The sequence below is a fragment of the Alosa alosa genome, chromosome 11 (genome assembly GCF_017589495.1).
Source record: "Alosa alosa isolate M-15738 ecotype Scorff River chromosome 11, AALO_Geno_1.1, whole genome shotgun sequence".
Classification (NCBI taxonomy): domain Eukaryota; kingdom Metazoa; phylum Chordata; class Actinopteri; order Clupeiformes; family Clupeidae; genus Alosa; species Alosa alosa.
In genome coordinates this window covers 28,290,678-28,310,000 of record NC_063199.1, presented here as the reverse complement: position 1 = coordinate 28,310,000, position 19,323 = coordinate 28,290,678, and the positions used below count along the sequence as shown (strand labels likewise).

General features: G+C 44.0%; 2 protein-coding genes across 2 annotated transcripts; one reads left to right on the top strand and one right to left on the bottom strand.

The window, feature by feature from the left end:
- Positions 1-311: 311 nt before the first annotated feature.
- On the bottom strand, positions 312-5,452 carry spty2d1 (SPT2 chromatin protein domain containing 1). Its single transcript, XM_048258026.1, is given in 7 exon segments — positions 312-837; positions 1,275-1,352; positions 1,519-1,681; positions 2,256-2,512; positions 2,515-3,907; positions 4,039-4,153; positions 4,679-5,452. Coding segments are annotated over 7 exon segments (2,169 nt in total). The 5' UTR covers positions 4,739-5,452; the 3' UTR covers positions 312-734.
- Positions 5,453-5,680: 228 nt separating this feature from the next.
- On the top strand, positions 5,681-14,696 carry tmem86a (transmembrane protein 86A). The gene is made up of 3 exons (XM_048257303.1): positions 5,681-5,841; positions 8,981-9,245; positions 9,526-14,696. Exons 1-3 carry the CDS (start codon positions 5,821-5,823, stop codon positions 9,951-9,953), a joined length of 714 nt encoding a protein of 237 aa, XP_048113260.1. The 5' UTR covers positions 5,681-5,820; the 3' UTR covers positions 9,954-14,696.
- The last annotated feature ends 4,627 nt before the right edge of the window (positions 14,697-19,323 follow it).

Genomic DNA, 19,323 nt, shown 5'->3' with positions numbered 1-19,323 from the left:
GATTGCATAATTGCAAGCCAATCTTCCCATTACATTCCACTACAATCAAACTGGCTTACCCAGGTAATTTAGGAATAACTGATACTTACTTAGATAACACTATAGAAACAGAACCTGTTCAGTGCAGTGTACTTTTAGAGATCAGAGGGTCCCAAAGTTACCTAGGTTAGCCTGATGTACAGCCCTTTTATTAACACTCCATATACCACTCCAACTGCTCTCTATAAACTGCTGTGTGTGTGTGTGTGTTCATAAGTATTTATGGAGAGGGAGAGGGAGAGGGGGGGGGGGTGGAGAAAAAACACCCAGGCGGCATTCGACAAATCACTTTTAACAAGAAAAATAGCGCAGTACAATTCAAACAAATGGCAGTTTTCACTTAACCATACTTATATTAATAGAATAAAATGATCTCCACGGTGTCTGATCTGTTTGAAGAAATGTCAGTCAGATGTAAGGCCTCCAAACGTACATACATATATGAATGATTTGCTGTCGGTACAAAAATGAAGTCCGCGATTGCTTTTCATTACATTATTTTCCTCAGTGTAATTCACCAAGACAAGGCGCTCTCCGTAGTGCAAAACTGCTCCCTTTCAGGGGAATTTCAAATAAATAAAAAATACAACAAGTGAGAGCAGCAAGAGTCACCTGTTCCTCACTAACATTCCTCCTTGACCCAAAGTTCATATAAAGCGGATTTTCTGTTTTGTTTTTCTTTTGTCGTCTCGCCCCTAGATCTTTCTCCGCTTGGCTTTCAAGAGCGCTAGTTTCCGTTTGTTCTCTTCCTCCTCCAAGCGCAGCTCCTCCTCGTCCTCCTTGATGCCCAGGCGTAAACTAAAATGGGGGAAATTGTGGGTGGGAGAGAGAGAAAAAAAAAAAAAGATGCGTTCAAGCTCACTGTGCTAGTAGCGTTAAAGTCCCTGTCCCACATCAACAAAACAAAAACAAAAAAAACAGTTGACCACACGAGCGTACGGTGCAGCAATAAACAGGGGGCTGGTAACATCATTTTAATTTTCTTTTCTTGGCGCTTTGGCGTCTGAGATCTTCCAGTTCACGTCGTTCCTCCTCTTCATCCTCCAGCACAGCCATCCTCAGGCTTTCACGCACACAGAGGGCGCACAGGTGGAAAAAACAACACACAGACACACACAAAACAGACACGTGATAGATGATAGAAGTGACTATGATGTGGAAGTGGATTCATAGACAAGCAACCTTTGTCTGCTGTCTTTTGACTAGTCTGCTGGACTGGATGCAGCAGCACTTACCTCCTGGCCTCCTCTTTCTGCTGATCTCTCCAACTGCTCTCCATAAACCGCAATGCATAGTCACTCTCCTCTTTGTATCTGCACAAATACATACGCATGAGAGGTCAAGGTCAAGCAAGGTCAACACCACTAGAGAAGAGGTATTTTAATTTATTTATTTTTTCCCTCAAGTGCATTACATTTTTATATGTGACAGCTTATAACTACTTTGTTAAACTGTAACAAGAATTCTAGCTTTGCTTACTTGTTCCGATCATAGCCAAAGATTTCCCTGATATGTTTTGAAATTTCATCTTGATCCTCTCCTCCATCGTCGATGAAGTCATCCATCTCTGGGTCCTCATCGTCCTCATCGTCATCAACATATCGTCGTTTGTAGGCAGACGTGATGGGTGGCAACATTGCACCTAGATAAGAGACAACCATTTCTGAATATACAGTACAACCAAACCAACCTTTTCAAACTATCAGATGGAATGGCCAAGTGGAATGCTCTTCTGGAAGAGTATGATCATGACAGTCTGAACTTTCCACTCAGAATCATGGCCAATGCTGTAAACTCTCTATTGTGTTGCTGTTTGACAGGACCACGGTGGGTGACAATGGCCATCTAAGCCTGCTGACTCACTATTCCAGCAACACTGGCACCGATGACAACAAACACCAGGTTAGTATGGAAGCACAGGCATGAGGAGTCACTGACTTAGTGCTGGAGTTAGAGGAAACGTACAAACCGCCATAATCAGATCAAACCTAGATCTCCACAAATTGGTGTTCAAAGATGTACAGATGTTTTGAGTAAAGACATTCTATGCTGTGTGTGAGAATGGATCATGCCAACTATGGTAACTGATGTACTGCAACCACATGATTGACTCAAAATTAAAGGAAGGAAGGTGGAACATTGTTTACTTTATGATACAAACAAATTCAAACATCAGTAATTAATACTCATGGTAATGTTATAACTGCAGCACTTACCAGGAGGCCTAGCAGGGGGCCCCTGACCATAAGGTCTTGCTGGTATTCCTTGTCTGGGTGGCATTCCTGGTCTAGAGGGTCCTCCGGGTCTAGGCGGCATTCCTGGTCTGGGAGCCATTCCAGGTTTTGGCACCATGTTCTTAGAGGAGATGGTCTCGGCCACCACAGTACACTTTGGTCGCCCAGGCCCTGAGGGCCCACCACCTCCCCCTGCCCTCCCAGGCACTCCTCCAGCAGCTGCAGGCCTAGGCCCTCCACCCCCAGGCCTTGCTTGTAAGCTACCCCCAGGCCTTGCTTGTAAGCTACCCCCCGGCCTCCCTTGTACGCTACCCCCGGCCTCCCTTGTACGCTACCCCCAGGCCTCCCTTGTACGCTACCCCCAGGCCTCCCTTGTACGCTACCCCCAGGCCTCCCTTGTGCGCTACCCCCCGGCCTCCCTTGTACGCTACCCCCCGGCCTTGCTTGAACGCTACTCCCAGGCCTCCCTTGTAAGCTTCCCCCTGGTCTTTGCTGTGCTGCGCCTCCCAGTTTTCCTGCGGCTCCACCAGACACCTGCCGCATTTGTCCGTTACTACTCGGCCGGGGGGCACTGCCATGGCTGCCCCCCGGTCGCTGGTGCTCTGCCCTCCCGGAAGACGACCCTTTGTCCGAGCTGCCCTGGCCAGGTCGACTCTGGCCCGAGCTGCTGCGCTGTGCTCCTTGGCTGGCACCCGAGGGTCTGGTCCCAGAAGAACTTGGCTTACCTGAAGAAGGTGGGTGGTTCCCTTTCCTTGGGTTAAGGTCACTTGTGGAGCTGTTGGGTCTCTGGCTTGAGGAGGGCCTGGCGGCCGGCTGTTTGGCAGATACCTGCGAGCTGGCCTTTGCCGGCGCTCTGCTGCCACCTGAGGAACCTGAGGAGTTTAAGGTAGGTTTTGGTCGGTCCGACAGAGACGTCTTGGCTGAGCTGTGTGGCCGCTCTCCGGAGCCGTGGGGCTTTGGCTTCCTGCTGGACTCGCTGGAGGAGGATTTTTCCGGGAGACTCTTGTGTGGCTTGCTGCCTCCCCTGCTGTCTCTCTCAGGGACACTCTTCCTGTGAGTGTTCGAGTTGAGCTGTGCTTTGCTTTTGAGCTCGGACTTGGTGTCGCGCCCCTTCTCTTGTTGCCTCCGTTCCTTGATCCTGCGTTCGATCTCGAGCTCCCTCAGGTCCTCTGCGCTGAGCGGCCGCTCCTCACTCTTCTTTGGCACTGGTTTTATCTCAACCGGTTCGTGCTGCTTTTTCGCGGCAAGCTTCAGCAACTCGGCAAAGTTCATAGGCGGGGGTGCAGCCTTAGCTGGGCCCCCAGGTTTCTTAGTCACTGGTTTAGATACGGACTTGCTGGACAACTGGCTCTTTGCCGCTGGCCTCTCTGGAACCTGTTCCGGCTCAGATTCAGACTCCGTCTCTCCATACTCATAGTTATCTTCGTCATCTTCATACCCTTCACCCCTCTGGTTGTCATCCTCTCTGCCCTCTCCTCTGGACCTTCTCTTCTTTGGAACTTCCACTATGGGGACACCATTGTAACCATGGAAGTTATCCTTTGTGCGGGACGCCATCGCGCGAGCCTTTCTATCCGTTTTCAATTCCTCACGTTTCGCCTGAAGTACCTCTTTCTCCTTCTTCATCTTTTGTACTTTATGAACAGAATAAAAACATTACAGAACAATTAGAGAATAGTTATGCATGTTCTCAGATGCTAAGTAATAGAATTAAATTATTGATAGAGTAAACAATGGTTATATGCAGTTACATTCCTATGTTTACCTTTCTTTTTCTGGTCAGCCTCTTGTTTCTTCAAGAAAGCCTGAACGGCTGCTGAATTGACGCCTTTAACTCTGGGATCCTTTTTCGGTGGGCCAGTTTGTAAACTGTATCTCTTCTGCGGACACATCACATATAAGAACATTGTCAACATTACTTGTTCTGAACATCAGGGAAGACTATGGATGAACCAATGAAATGAATTACATTACTATCCCTACTATTGTGCTGGAAAATCAATACATGGTTTTAATGAATAAGTCTGTTTGTAAGTGAAAAATATCAATACACAAGACAAGCCACTGTAAATGGCCTTAGAGATATTCATATATGTTTTTATTTGTAATCAGAGGCATAGGATAATCCAGCTAAATAAATACAGTTTAGTGAGTGACTGCAGTGGTGTGACATTTTAAATTACAACCCTGAATTGTAACGTGAACATTATTATTATTCATCGCAACTTCATCCTAATCCCATGCATATCATTTGCAAGCTCACAGCATACTTATTTCTACATTTCCACCGTTACGTGGCTTAGTCAGTGGATGTTGCTGCCGCTATAACTCATACAACATCTTTAAACATTTCGGCCGCAAACAGCTTTCATGACAACACATAAAATTCAAAACTCAAGACCCACCGGAAGGCTACTGAGGCCCTGGTTTTGAGAAGCCATTGCCAGGACATTTTCAAAGTCCATGCTGCTACCCACCACCGATGACAACTGGTTATCTGATTAACGTTGCAAGCTAGCCAGTACACTAGCCCTCCCCCAAATGAATCCTCCGTGACGGCGCTTTCGTTGTTCACAAAACTGTTAAAATGAGTCCACTGTCGAGGTCGATGTGATAATGTGGTATAAACTAGCTACGTTACACTAGTAACGTTAGCTAGCTGTCTTTCAGCTATCGTTAGCAAAAAAAGACCAGGGGTTTCACCAGTCTGGTATGATAATCCACGTAAATAGGCTTCAACTGAATTTACACCGACTTCTATTCTCGTGAGACCATAAAGGTGGATATTCTGATAATCTAATGTTACAAACAATCAACTGCTAAATGTATATACATGGTATATAACGGCGAAAAAAAACTTAATTTGTCAGTCGTTAGCACAACAGCTGAGCTGGGGGTTGATTTAAACACATCATCCGGTTCAGGCTCATGATGTCACGTCCGGGGGATGTATACACTTTCTAAGCAGACATCCAGCCTACCATAATTTTGATATTTTTTAATTCTAGATAATCTTCTAAAACTATTGAATATCAAACATTGTAACATCAAAAACAAATGTATACACACAGAACTTGCATATAGGAGTATTTGTATCCCGTTGAAGATGGGCTATAGGCCTATCATGTACAGTACACTTTTTTACAATTTGATTGTAGGGTATTCGAGAGAAGATGGGTCTTCCGTGAGGTCAGTAGACAAACACTGGCCATCTGTGTTTTTGTTGCTCACTGATTATTAAGCCCCTCCTATAAATGGGCGTATCGAAGAGGTCAATCTCGCCCCCTTGACAGCTTTTGGGACTTTTGATTGGACAGATTCATTAACAGCATCCTATCAGTGTTTTTACAATAATCTCCTCCCACGATTACTGCTGCTGTGCCCCATCCCTCTTCATGATGGCCTGCCCCTAACAAGGGACACAAAAACAATTCGGGATACAAAGAACTGTGCACTGCGAAAAACTGGTACCCCTCAAAATACATCGTATTCTCGGCTGAATACTTACGTACAGTAGCAGTAACAAGGTCTCTTTACAGCTGTAGAGATGGTCTCGCCTGTCACTGTGGTAAGCTCTTTTTACGTAAGGGTATCGTTGTCAAAAAACTTTAGGCTATGCCCAGCAGTCATTTCATATCTGAAGCAGCCTAGGTTAGTATTGATTTGATGAAGATATCGACGCGTTTTGAAGGGATAAAAGCTAGATGTTGCACAGACGACAAAGCTTTTAGCCTTATTAGATTTATGTGTATATATATATTTATATATATATTTATATATAAAGAAATAACAGCTTCACTATATATAGACTATGCCTGTAGCTGTAAGTCTTCGCGTGGGCTACCTATGATTCATTATTTATTTGTGTTATGCTATGCTCTGTTGACCATATTCAAGATTCAGTAGTCTACCGTCAAAGCAGTCTGCAGCCTACTCGAGACTATCTGGGTAAACAGTGAACACGTGATAATTAGGAAGCATGTCTTTTTTCAGACTCACAATAGCCTAGACAATGTGCTTGCTTATGATAAGAAATAGGATGTTATTTGGGTCATTTTATTCCTGTGCCTAAATAAGATACCATGTGCTCTATCACCTATATAAGTTCAGTGGTTCTTGACCACCAGCCGATTATCTTAGGCTACTGATGGAGTCGGTTTAAAGCTATTCCAGGCACTTTGTCTCATACGTCAGTGTTCCTTTTCAGTTTAGGCCTACGATAACATGGCATTAGATTTTAGATTTGTGAAACACTGTAATCAACAATACTCAATATTGTTCTAGAAGCCACCGTGTCTCAGTTGTTTTCACGATGTGTTGGCTAAACTGAAAGGAAATTTCATCACATGAGGAGCTTTTTGTCTCTTTTTGTTTAGCTTTTGGCAACGCATGCGCGATGTGTGTGGTCCATGCGCTTTTGAAGTCCTATGGTCCACAATAGCCTAAATTAATAATTATTGCTTAAGCAGCAATCCGCAAGAATCTCATTTCTCATTAACAACAAATACCGTTTTTGTGAACTTTAGAAAAGTGAAAGAAGTTATAGGCATAAGTCTTATTAATTTGCCTACCCTGATTTCTTAAGCCAAACTCTTTTGTAAGCTCCACGAATGGACAGAATCCTTTTTTCCCCTTCTGAACAGGTCAGCTGGCTTTTCAGCTTATCACACCATAAATGAGATTGTGTGTTTATTGTTGAATAATTACATGGTTATATTCAATTTCTTATTTCTCCCTAAGAATTAGGCCTGTAGTGACAGCTTGGGTAATTCATTTTTTAAATGTCTCTTTTTCACATAATGGTGCTGCCCACTTACCCTTGTCAGTTGTGATTGGCCCTGAGATGTAGGGAAATCTGATGTTGAATGTGTGACATTTGTAAGTGTCGAAAACCTTCGACATAATGTTCCAGAGCTGTTCTTAGGGGAGAAAAACAAGAAATAACAGCTTCACTTCTCTCCCACTGGGTTGAAAAGAACACATGACTATCAAGGAAAGGGATATCTAACACCTCCGGGAAATATTGCTCCGAGAGGGTTTGAATGAATGCACTAAAACCTGTGTCAGATCAGATTAGTAATACTTCAGATAGCCTTATCTAAAGACTTTTTTTTTTTCAGAATTGCAGGGGGGAAAAGAGAGATTATGCCTTGGGTCCAACATATGATGGAATGGTGTATTTTTTTAGTAGTGTGACATATTGAGATGTTTGGTGGTATTTTTTGCCAGGAGGCCCTTGAAAGACAGAGAAAGCCGGGCATGTAATGGTTAACTCATAACACTTAATGGACTTTTATTCTCAGCTAACTGATTGGCCACACATTCCTTCCTTATGCACCCAAAACAAACCTGCAGGCTGAGTTGTTCTATGTATTGAGCTTTAATGGCTGGAGTTAAAGAGCTGCTTGTGAGGGCTGTGCACAGGCTCCTCCGGGGCCAGGGGCTGTCTCCACAGGATGGGCCAGTGTGCTGCTCCGCTCATATGGGCCCCACGTCCACATCTGGGCAGATGACCTAGAAAACACTTCCCTGCTGTGGAGAGGGCAGTGGCAGCTATACACGAAAACAGTCAAGAGCAAACCTGATCCCTCTCTCTCTCTCTCTCTCTCTCTCTCATCTCACTCTTTCCCTCACTTTCTCTCTCTCTCTCCCTCACTCTCTCATTCTTTTTTCTCTTTCTTGCATGTCTTTATTGCCTCCGTAGATAGATAACATGCATGTCGCTTCTGAACATGTCTCCACACTTGAAGCAAATTGTGGGTAGTACCCTGACTAAAGTCACATGTCACTAAATGCCAGTGTTGAAGTTTAGTGTACTTAATCTGCAGCCATGTTTGAGGTCAGCCCAGTCTCTCCTAATGCCCATGCTGTGTAACTGCCCATGCCCTCCAGGCTCCATCGCAGCAGCTGTGCAATGGAAGGCTCTGGATGCTGGACCAGGCATAGACTCAGTACACCTCCCTCCCTCCACACACACACACACACACACACACACACACACACACACACTGGGTTGAAACTCCACAACTCCGCTGGCTCATTTGTGATGAGTCAGAGTATAGTGTAAAAAGCTTCCCTATGGAGTTCTAAAAAAACAGACTGTGTGTGTGGTGGGGGTGCGTCTGACGCCTGTGTGTGTGTGCCAGTAAGATGATCTGCTTTCATTTCATTTTTCACTTCCCTTGAGCTGAAAGACCTTTTTGACAGTTTCTAAAGAATTGAATGCACCTCAAGCATTAGCCATATAACTTCCTCATTAATAAAAGTACAGACCATCGTACCACTACTCTAAGTAGTATAAAAAGAGACTGCATTTTACATATAAAATACATAATAAAATACAACAATGCTTGTTGCAGGCCTTTTGACCCTGTTCTCCTACATGGATCACATGCTAATTGCAGACTTAACTCCAAGTCACTTTGCCTTGGCTGTTTTTATTGTCTGACCTCACATACCTCTCCTTTGCCACAGAAACTGCTTTGCACAACAGAATCACTTCCCGAGAGCAGCTCTCCTGGCTCTGGCCTGCGGGAGACACGTCCCATCTGCAGATGATTAAACTTTGTCAGACTAGAGCACACTGCCAGCCATTCAGATGTAGATCATTTTGAAAATGATTTATCTGGTGATGGGTACGCTGTCCAAATAATGGTCACTTGTAATGATTAAGTGGTGTTTTCGCTTAATGGCTAAACTCTTTCTAGGTGAAGTCGGAGGGGCCGAAGCTAGTGCCCTTCTTCAAGGCCACCTGTGTGTACTTCGTGCTGTGGTTGCCCACCTCCAGTCCTTCCTGGTTCAGCGCTCTCATCAAGTGCCTGCCCATCTTCTGCCTGTGGGTCTTTCTGCTGGCGCACGGCATCAGCTTTTTAGGTGCTCATTCCAGTGCCCGAAAGATCTTAGCTGGACTCATATTCTCTGCTCTGGGAGATGCCTTTTTAATCTGGCAGGAGCAGGGCTACTTCAGCCATGGTGAGTTTGTTCATTATCACTTACTGTATTTTGTGTCATGGAATCTATATTGGGTAGATAACAGCTTATCTATCTCATCTTATCTACTCTTAATTTCCAGTAATATTATGTGTATGTTTGGTCGTTGTATGAAATTTCACGGGTCTTTAATCTTGTGAAAAAACAGTACAATAATTGCTCATTATGATCTTGAGAAAATAATTACAGCAAGAGTGTTCAAAGATATGACATAATCCTAATTCCCCACTGATCTTGTCTTCTCTGTTGGCCTTTTCTTCAGGGCTTCTGATGTTTGCCATCACCCACATCCTCTACTCCTCCGCATTCGGCATGAAACCCCTAAACGCAGTGGCGGGCCTGGTGATCGGGGCCGTCTCGGCGGTCAGCTACGCGCTGCTCTACCCCTACCTGTCCGGGCCGTTTACCTACCTGGTGGCCGTGTACATCGCCCTGATCGGCTTCATGGGCTGGCGAGCCATCGCCGGCGTGCAGCTGGCCAACGACCTGTGGACGTGGACCAAGCTGTCGGCGTGCCTGGGCGCCATGCTCTTCATGGTGTCCGACCTGACCATCGCCGTCAACAAATTCTGCTTCCCCGTGCCGCACTCGCGCGCCATCATCATGGCCACCTACTACGCCGCGCAGATGCTCATTGCGCTCTCCGCCGTCGAGTGTCAGGATGCCGACATGGCCAGGAAACGAGCGTGAGATGCCCCCCCACCACCCCTCCCGCCAACACTGCCCCAGTATCCAAGCTCTATCTGCCACCCACCTCACACCTGCCTGAGGGGGGGCAGCATACCTCCCTGCCTATTATCCATAGTCTTCTCTGATTTCTCTCTCTGAGGTCTTTGCATCTTGCTGCTCTCCTCAATGTCGCTTCAGCTGCTTTCATGTTTGTTGTGGGTCTGGGTAATCCCGTTGTAGCTGTTGGATGCATGACCAGGGCATTTGTGTACTTTAGGCCGCACTTTTAGTGTCTAAATGTATCCTGATTCAAATCTCCGAACCCCTCACCGTGCCCCTGTGACACCACGCTCAAATCAGCCCTCACTCTATAGTGGTTCAGGAATGGCACTTCGTCTATGGGCTCCAAGTGTTGACTGACTAACACAGGGCAGGGTGGAAGCTTATGGATGGGAACCTTGCCCCTCTTACCCCCACACACACACACACACACACACACACACACACTCAGTCATACATACGCGCACATACACAGAGACACACACGCACACACACACACACACAAACACACACACACACTCAGGTGGTAGCTATGTATCTGATGTGGTGTAGCATCCTCACGTTTCTCTAGGTCTCTCTCATTTCACACTTCTGCCTTCTCTTTGTGTCATGCCAGTTCTGTGTATCTCTGTCCTGTGTCTGCTGAGGCCGTTAACACAGGCGGTCATCACAGGCCAGGGAGGGAACATCTGCTACTGTCAGAGATCAGAGAGAGAAGGGAGAACAGCTCATCCAGTTAGGCTTGGTGGTGGTTTTATCCTGCCTGTAGTATTACAAGACATGATTAGAGATTTGAGAGTGCTAGTTATGTGTTGAATGAACGCACATATTTGAAATGCTGAAAGAAGGCACATTCTGTCTTCTTATGTCCCGTTCTGAAAGTTGCTCTGTCGTTTCCCCCACTGCTCCCAAGCTATCGCTAAAATGCTGGAGAATATTCCTAAGTAGGCCATGTTGATAAGAAACAGTGTTACAGTGTTGCAGCTTTCACTTGCTCTGCCTTGGAATCTGCCCCCCCCACCCCCAAAAAGGGAAAAAAGGATATTTACAAACATGCGCACAGCAAGGCCCACTCCCTCTGAGTGCAGACCATTCTTAGTTCTACCCTACAATGCCATGCAACGTTGGTATTAGCCACTACATCTTCCACTAAATGTATTTTTTTTTATCAATGTGCAAACCATGTTAAATGTATTTTATTTTTACAGTACCAAATTGTTAAGAGACAAGAGATTGAGGTTTCTAATTGTCTGAGGGAGGATTGAGTGAAAAGCACGTACTGACCACTTCTGTGTTCCCTATGCTCCTGGCAGGTCAGAGTCAATTCAGGGGATTCCCCAGACTCCCCCGATGGGTGATTGCATAGTTACGTTGAACCGTGACATTAGTGAGCTGGGTAAATGTTTGTTTTTTGTTATTTTTTTGACCTTATATGCTCTGTGTGATTTCTATGCCCTTACAGTTTTCGCTATACTTGTAGAGCCAGAACCAATATGCGTTGTGCCATAAGGTTATTTTTCTCAGACAGAAATACAAATGCTGGTGAACAGCATTACTACTACTAATGCTGGTTACAGTACTGTTATCACAGTACAAGTTTGCTGTCAGTTGAGTTAGAAGTCAGATCTTCAAGGAACCAATTCTTAATGAGGGAAGACTATCATTGTTTTTTTTTTTTTCTTATTTCATTTCGTTGTATGTCTACGAATGCATTTACTGACAAATCCTCAAATCCTTTAGCTGTAGCATGTTGCATGCAGTGCAGTGTTACTGCTGTTTGCAACTTTTATCTGTGAGCTCCGTAAAGGGTCATGATAAAAGAAAAGAGAACAAAGAAACAAAAGGGTGAATAACCAGCCTCGATGGAAAAAAAGGAACAGACCTGTTGTGTGTCCAGCTGGAACCAGGCGTCAAATCTGTCAACAAAACAGGTGTACAGTGCACACAAACACACAAACACTTTACACAGCCGTCAGCTACAGCAGCGCTGCTGGCAAGAAGGGGACGCTAACATGACTTGTGCACAGGCAGGGACAGCAGTGGACCAACAAACTGCTTTAACTGTCTCTTTGAAGATGACCCTTAGACCAACTCTCTCTCTCTCTCTTTGTTCTGGATTGTCCCAGACTCTATGGAAAGCTGCGTCTCAATTGTGCTGAATGCACAGTTTCATAGTTCCTTTTTTCCCCCCACCTTTCTATCCATTCTCGGAGACATCAGCAAAAAATGTTTTTTTTTTTATTTCTGCTGAGAGGCTCCACCGCATGCATGTCTGTCTGGTGCAAGTCTTGACGTCTTCTAAACGTGTCTGTCCAACAGTCCTCTTTATCCTTTCAGGTCAAAGCAGTCATCGGTTGTGTTTGCACTGGACACAATAAGCTCATCATTCTGTCTCCATTTTTAGAAGCCACATGCGGATGCTGAAAAAGAAAAATGAACTCCCCCCAAAGTCACCATGTTGTTACATTGTGCTCTGTGCTTATGGCATGTGTGGATCAAATTAGAAAGTAGAGCAAATTGTTGGTTTAGAGAGATGTGATATACAAGTATGGAGTCAGAAGTTCTGAAATAGCTTAAACATTAAGATGACCTTGTTAGGCACACATGATGCAGAAGTAGTTGTAGTTAAATGGGAAGAAGCTAATTACAGGTGAAATGTATGTTTAATTAGTAACTGTCAAACCCAATGTGGAACTAGTAATGTATTTTACGTCATGGTTTGTCTATAAAAGATTGCTGAAGTTTATATGGGATTATAGGAGGAAAAGGCTGACAATCTTTAGACATGACATCCAAAGCATTTTCAAAAAGGATTCAAACATTTCTGAGCAGTGGGAAACTTCCAAAGGAATCAATACAATGCACAATAATCCCTTTGAGACCATGCTCCATCTGTTGAAATTTATGGAAATGTGGTAGCTTATAGCTCTAAAAATAGACCATGCTTGCACAGATGGATTAGTGTTACAATATTTTATCTATGTCTTAAATGGGACAGAGCCAGTTTAAGGGATAATTTTCTTTTTTGTATTGATAACCAATTGAGTATTTGAGAGACCCTCTGTTCAGACCTTCAGCAAGACCACTTAAATATTTATTTAGTGCAATAGAAATGTGTAGTGTATAGCCAGTTAAGTGCACCTTGGCTTTAGGCATTGAATTATTTACAAAACTTAATGCCATCTTTCTTGTCTCTGTTTGCAGAAATTAAACCAAAACACAGCCCTTTTCCCTGAGGGCTAGACAAGGGGCCACCGTTTTACTGTTAGCCTTTTGTGTTGTAAGACAAGGTCCAGGCAGATGCACACTGCGCAGGTGCACGACGCCAGGAAAGGGGTCTGCATTGTGTGTGTGTGTGTGTGTGTGTGGGGTGGGGGGTGATGATGCAGGGAAGCAAGATCTACTGTCAGGTCCCCCGTCTTTCACAGCTGTCACCTGTTCACTGGAGGGAGTCACTGATCAGTTTACCTGCCCCCTCGCTCACAGTGCCCGGCTCCTGTTCTCTTTTGTGCACTCACACAAACGGGCCCCTGGAGGATGAGGAGAGAGCTCCACTGTAAAGATGAGCGCTGTGTGTGTGAGTGAGTGTGTGTGTGTGTGTGTGTGAGTGTGTGAGTGAGTGTGTGTTTGTGTGTGTGTGAGTGAGTGTGTGTGTGTGTGTGTGTGTGTGTGAGTTTGTTAGATGGGGCTGAAACATGAAACCCAGGGCCCAGATAACTGACAGCTCTCTGTTTCCTGGCCCACACGCTGCACTTTGTGCTGTGTTTTTTTTCTCTCTTTTTCCAAACCACTTCCTTTTGTGTGTGTGTGTGTGTGTGTGTGTGTACACGCTCATGATGCTGCCTATTCTATAGGGATGATGCACATGGAGCTTGCGAGTGAAAACAGTAGTCGTAGCATTTCTAGTTGTTTTGGCCTCTGAAAGTAGTGCTGCTTACTGTTTGCTTGACTGCTAGACAAGGCTTGGTAGTTGAAAGCAATGCAAAATGGTCTCTGGTGACTGAGTCGTGTATTCAGTTGTTTCACTTTGTGTTCGTTTTTTTTCGCTGTCAGTCAAATTCACTTTACGGTCCACGCTCCATGGTCTCTTTGATGAAATGCTGTGTGCTGTGCGTCTAACTGACAGCAGCCTACTAAATGGTGTAACATCATGGAGACATTGAATATTGATAATAATTTTATCAGTACATCATCTCCTTCTGTGATGTGACATGTGACTCAAATGCAATCACTTTATATCTGTACTGTATAAGGTGCATCTCTAACAGATACAGATTATACCGGTGTTCAAGAAAAGTGTTCAAGATAAGATAATGCTGATATGTATTTTTATGTTTGCCCTACACTAGATGTTTTTTTAAAGAAAAATGGCAAAAATCTGATTGATTGTTTCCTCCCACACTTTTAGTATCAACATGTCAAATGATGTGTTACACTTATTGGAGGTACATTTAGATACATACAAAAAATCAGTACATAATTTTCTTAAAACATTTTGTCAGGAAATTAGTTTTCAACTGTAGATGTTTCTGAGTTGTTGCAGTCTGTTCATTGTTATGACTTATTGTTATTGACATCCTATTATGTCCATGTTTTCATCATGTAGACTTGAAGGATCATATTGTCCCTCTCCTGTAGTGAAACTGCTATGAATATGATTAAATTGGGATGAGAAATAAATGCAAGTACAATGCAATCTGAAAATGTCTCCCTTCTGTGTGGTCATTTTGTTCCTTTTTGAATTTCCCCTATATGAGACCACTAAGGCAGAGACTTTCTAATGAAAAGACACAGCACTACAAAAATCCTTAGAAATGCATGGGGTTAGTTCGGACCACCAATATGGCAGTTGAACACATACCCTGCCGCAGCCAAAAGTCGACATAGTACATCTTGCACATCATGTGATGTGTTCAGTGTCCCGCCGGCAGGACGGTTACCCCCCTCCCCCACCTCCCCCCAACATATGTAGAAAGAAATGAAAGAAATGTTATACACCATTTGAAAGCTTTGACTCTTACAGCATAGCTGCAGCACAATAAGTAGATGCAACATATTGGGTAGGCCCTACTGAAATATTCACAAGAATCCATAGAAATTGAATCTTCATGTTGTATTATCCAATATTAGTTGTACAGATGTATAGTCTATCTTATACTCCCTCCCCCAACCCCTTCGTGCCTGTCCTTCTCTTCCTTTCTTCAAAGCACATCTCAAGACCTTTCTGTTTAATGATCACTTCTCCTCCACACCCAACACATAGTTCCTACAGATAACTTGTCTTTGTTGTATTGTTTTGTTTGTTTGTTATTGTGTTTCCCTGCTTTTGTCTCTGTTGTATTGTTTGTTTGTTTGTTATTGTGTCTGGTACAATTATTCCATATGTTGTGTAGTCAGTCTATATCAGAACACTTGGCATACAATCTAAATAGTCCACAAGAAACCTCAAAGTGTTAGCTTTCATTTGAGACCAGGATTATGCTTCTACACAAAGGGGTTCATGTGCAGTAAGCATTTGATTGTCAGTATGCATTTTGGATAACCAAAAGTCCTATGGGGAGTTTCTGCATTTTACAAAACGCATGAGCATACCTTGGCAAATAATGGTCTAAAGCACTCATATTTTCATTCTATATTGATCTACTTTTGCACACAGCTTCACAACACCTGGTGCTAGGGCTCAGTTGTGTTTCTAAGGGATATCAAGTGACCTAGAGGGCTGAAATGTGCTCAGTTCAGAGATGCTTGTAATCCGGCAGAAAGAAAAAACTATATTCTAGCCTGTAACTTTGTGGGAGTACATCACACAGTTATTTTGACTGTTTCCTACGAAAACTACAGGTTCTAAGCTTTCTATAGAGGTCCAACATTTGATGGTAGGCCCCAAAAGAGGTGGGAACAATGCCCTTGTAAATAGGTACAGTGCCATTTCAGGCAAAAACTTGTATTGAAATCCATGTTTAAATTAGGAAATAGATTTTGATTTGTTGATAAGCTTTAGTTAGATTTAGTTAAGTTTAGTCTTTGCACACCCACTTTATAAACTAGATGTACCGCAGAGAGGTACAAAATATGACCGCCGCCCAGTCCAGCACATTTTTTCAACAAAAATAAATCACGCTGAAAGGCCTATATGATTTTAACTGTCTCACTAAATTGCATTATCCACACACAATTCTCACTGGTATCTGCTAGACATCAAGTACCAAAACATGATTAGTTCATAGATTTCACATGTAAAATTAATTGTATACAACCCCACACCCCATCTTGCCTGTTCATAATTCTGAGAAATTCTTGAATTGTGTGCATGTGTGCGTGTACACGTTTATGTTTTTGTGTGTGTTTGCCTGCGTCTGTGTGTTTGTGCATGTGCATGCATGCGTACATATGTCTATTGTGTGAGTATGTGTCATACGTATGATTACTGTGAATGTATGTGTGTGCGTGTGTATCTGTTTATGCACATGTGTGCACATGGAATGGGTTAACATGACCCCTGGAGGCAAACATACGGAAAAAAATGGTCATCCTAGGCCCTACGGTTCTCAAGATATTCACAGAAAACTGTGTCTGCCCTACCCTCCTTTCAGGGGGTCCAGTACAGCGGGGGGGCTACAGATCAAAACGAAAAATGATGGTTCCATGCTATCCATGTAGGGTTACATGCCCACCAAGTTTCGTGTACCCCGGTCTTTCAGTGTCCCGGGAATTCTTGTTGGTGTACGGTCACTAAATGTACACATAAATTATTTTATTCTAAGGCCCCCCATGAACGAAAGTTCACAAAACTTGGCATGCATTCGGAGGGTGTCATAATGATCCTACACTTTCAATTTTGTGCAGTTTTGACCATGTCAGCCAGAGATATTGTGATGAAAACACCTAATTTTTTGCTTTTTAATTTTTAACTAGGTGGCACTATACATGAAATAAGTGGTAATGGGATGGGTTGACATGCCCCCTTAAGACCAACATACAAAAAAAAGGTGGACCTCCTAGGCCCTACGGTTCTTGAGATATTCACAGAAAACTGTCTCCGGCCACCTACAGGCCAGTTGGTGTATAGTAACATAAATTAATTTATTGTGTGGCCCCCCATGAACGGAATTCCACGAAACTTGGCGTGCATTCAGAAGGTGTCATAATGATCCTACACTTCCAATTTCGTGCAGTTTTGACTATGTTAGGTCACAGATACCTGCGATTACAACACCTCATTTTTACTTTTTTGTGTTTAACTAGGTGGCGCTATACATGAAATGAGTGGTTATGGAATGGGTTGACATGGCCCCTTGAGATCAACATACAAAAAAAATGGTCCTCCTAAACCTTCACGGTTCTCGAGATATTCACAGAAAACTGTGTCTGCCCTACCCTCCTTTCGGGGTGCAGTCCAGCGGGTCTACAGATAAAAACGAAAAACGATGGTTCCATGCTATCCATATGGGGTTACATGCCCACCAAGTTTCGTCTACCCCGGTCTTTCAGTGTCCCGGGAATCCTTGACGGAAATTTGGACATGTGAAAAAGAAAAAATATCTGACTAAACCTATATGACCTATGCGACGGACCAAACAAAAAACAATGGTTCCGTGTCATCCTTATGGGACTACATGCCCACCCGTGTCATCCTTATGGGACTACATGCCCACCCGTGTCATCCTTATGGGACTACATGCCCACCCGTGTCATCCTTATGGGACTACATGCCCACCCAGTTTCATCCTTATGGGACTACATGCCCTTTGTCATCCTTATGGGACTACATGCCCAAATGCATTCACGTTGACACAAAATTACTGAAGAAAAAACATAAATTCGGAAGAAAAGAAACTCTGACTAAACATATATGACTACCTCTTTGCTGCACAGCGGTAATAATAAACCAATCACATACAACTAGTGTTAAATTCGGAACTATCTATCTTTAATTAATTAACTTCTGCCTGACTGCCCACTTTTTGTGACTGACTTCGCTCTAGCCACAGTCTGCATTCACTGTCGGCAAAATACGCTGCCAAATCTCACCCTCTGAGTCCTATCGACTCAGGATATGGTATGGTGTAGGTGGTGTTTCTGCTGCAGCATAGTGTTCTGAAAACAAAGGACATGTGCATTAATTAGAACAAACAGACTCAATAAATCACCAGCACAGGCCAGGCAGTTGAGGATTTCTGTAATTATAAGCTTTTACCATTATAGATAATGAGATGACCTTCTCTTCTAAATCTTGATGCATAATTCTGAGCAAGAAATGGCAAAGACATCTCCATTGAACGAGGAAGCTGACCATTTACTATGACATTTACAGTGTCACTAATCGACGAAGTTTGTAGATATGCTACATGGCTCTATGCAGAGTGACACCTGATTGCCTATTGACATGCATGTTGCGCAAATGTCTTTGTGTGTGTGTGTGTGTTGTTACTTATGTATAGGCACAGACACCACCATCATCATATATTTTGTATGAGATTTCCAGGTTTCCAGGTTTCAGTGTTGAAAACTGAAACTGTGCAGTTGTCACTCCCCGTCGGCTTTCTTTTCCGCACATGTCCTTCAGCACCCTCTCCTCTGCCACCCTGATAAGAGTGACACGCTTGGGGCTTGGCATTCCCACAAGCACCACCAGTATAGCCACACGCCACTGCACGGCCCCCTCATTACCGTAGATAAGACACAGGCTGGTGGAAAAATACACTGGCCGAGGACATCAGATGGTACAAGGGGAACAAGTTGACATTCAAAATCTAAGGCAAACATTTTTGTTGGTGGTGCTATTGTGCCTGGTGTGATGTATGACGTCAACTGGCTGCGGGGGATGTGATTTTGTCTGGCAGCCAAGGAACAAGAGGTGTGAATAAGCATACTTTGTGTTGGTGCACGGTAGCCAAGAAGAAGGTCTTTGTTTCCTCCTGCAGAAAGGGCAACCCATAAAAGGATGTGGTACTCTGCATGAAAACCACCATTGCTTTGCTTTCTCAGGAGGCATCACAAGACCAGCGGCAGGACAGGACAGGACAGGACAGGACAGGACAGTGAATAGGCACGGACTCGGATGGATGAGGACCCTCTGCACCTTTGGCAGAGCAGTGACTTTCATCAAGAGACACCAAGAGATGGAGGGGTGCATTTGTGTGTGTGTGGTGTGTGTGTGTGTGTGTGTCTGTTTGTCTCTCTGTCTGTTTGTCTGTGTGTGTGTGTGTGTGTGTGTGTGTGTGTGTGTGTTTGTGTGTCTGTGTCTGTCTGTCTATGTGTGTGTGCGTGTGTGCACGTGGAGGTCGGGATTGCTTGAGCCAGGTCCAGCTTTGGACTGTTGAGTGAACTG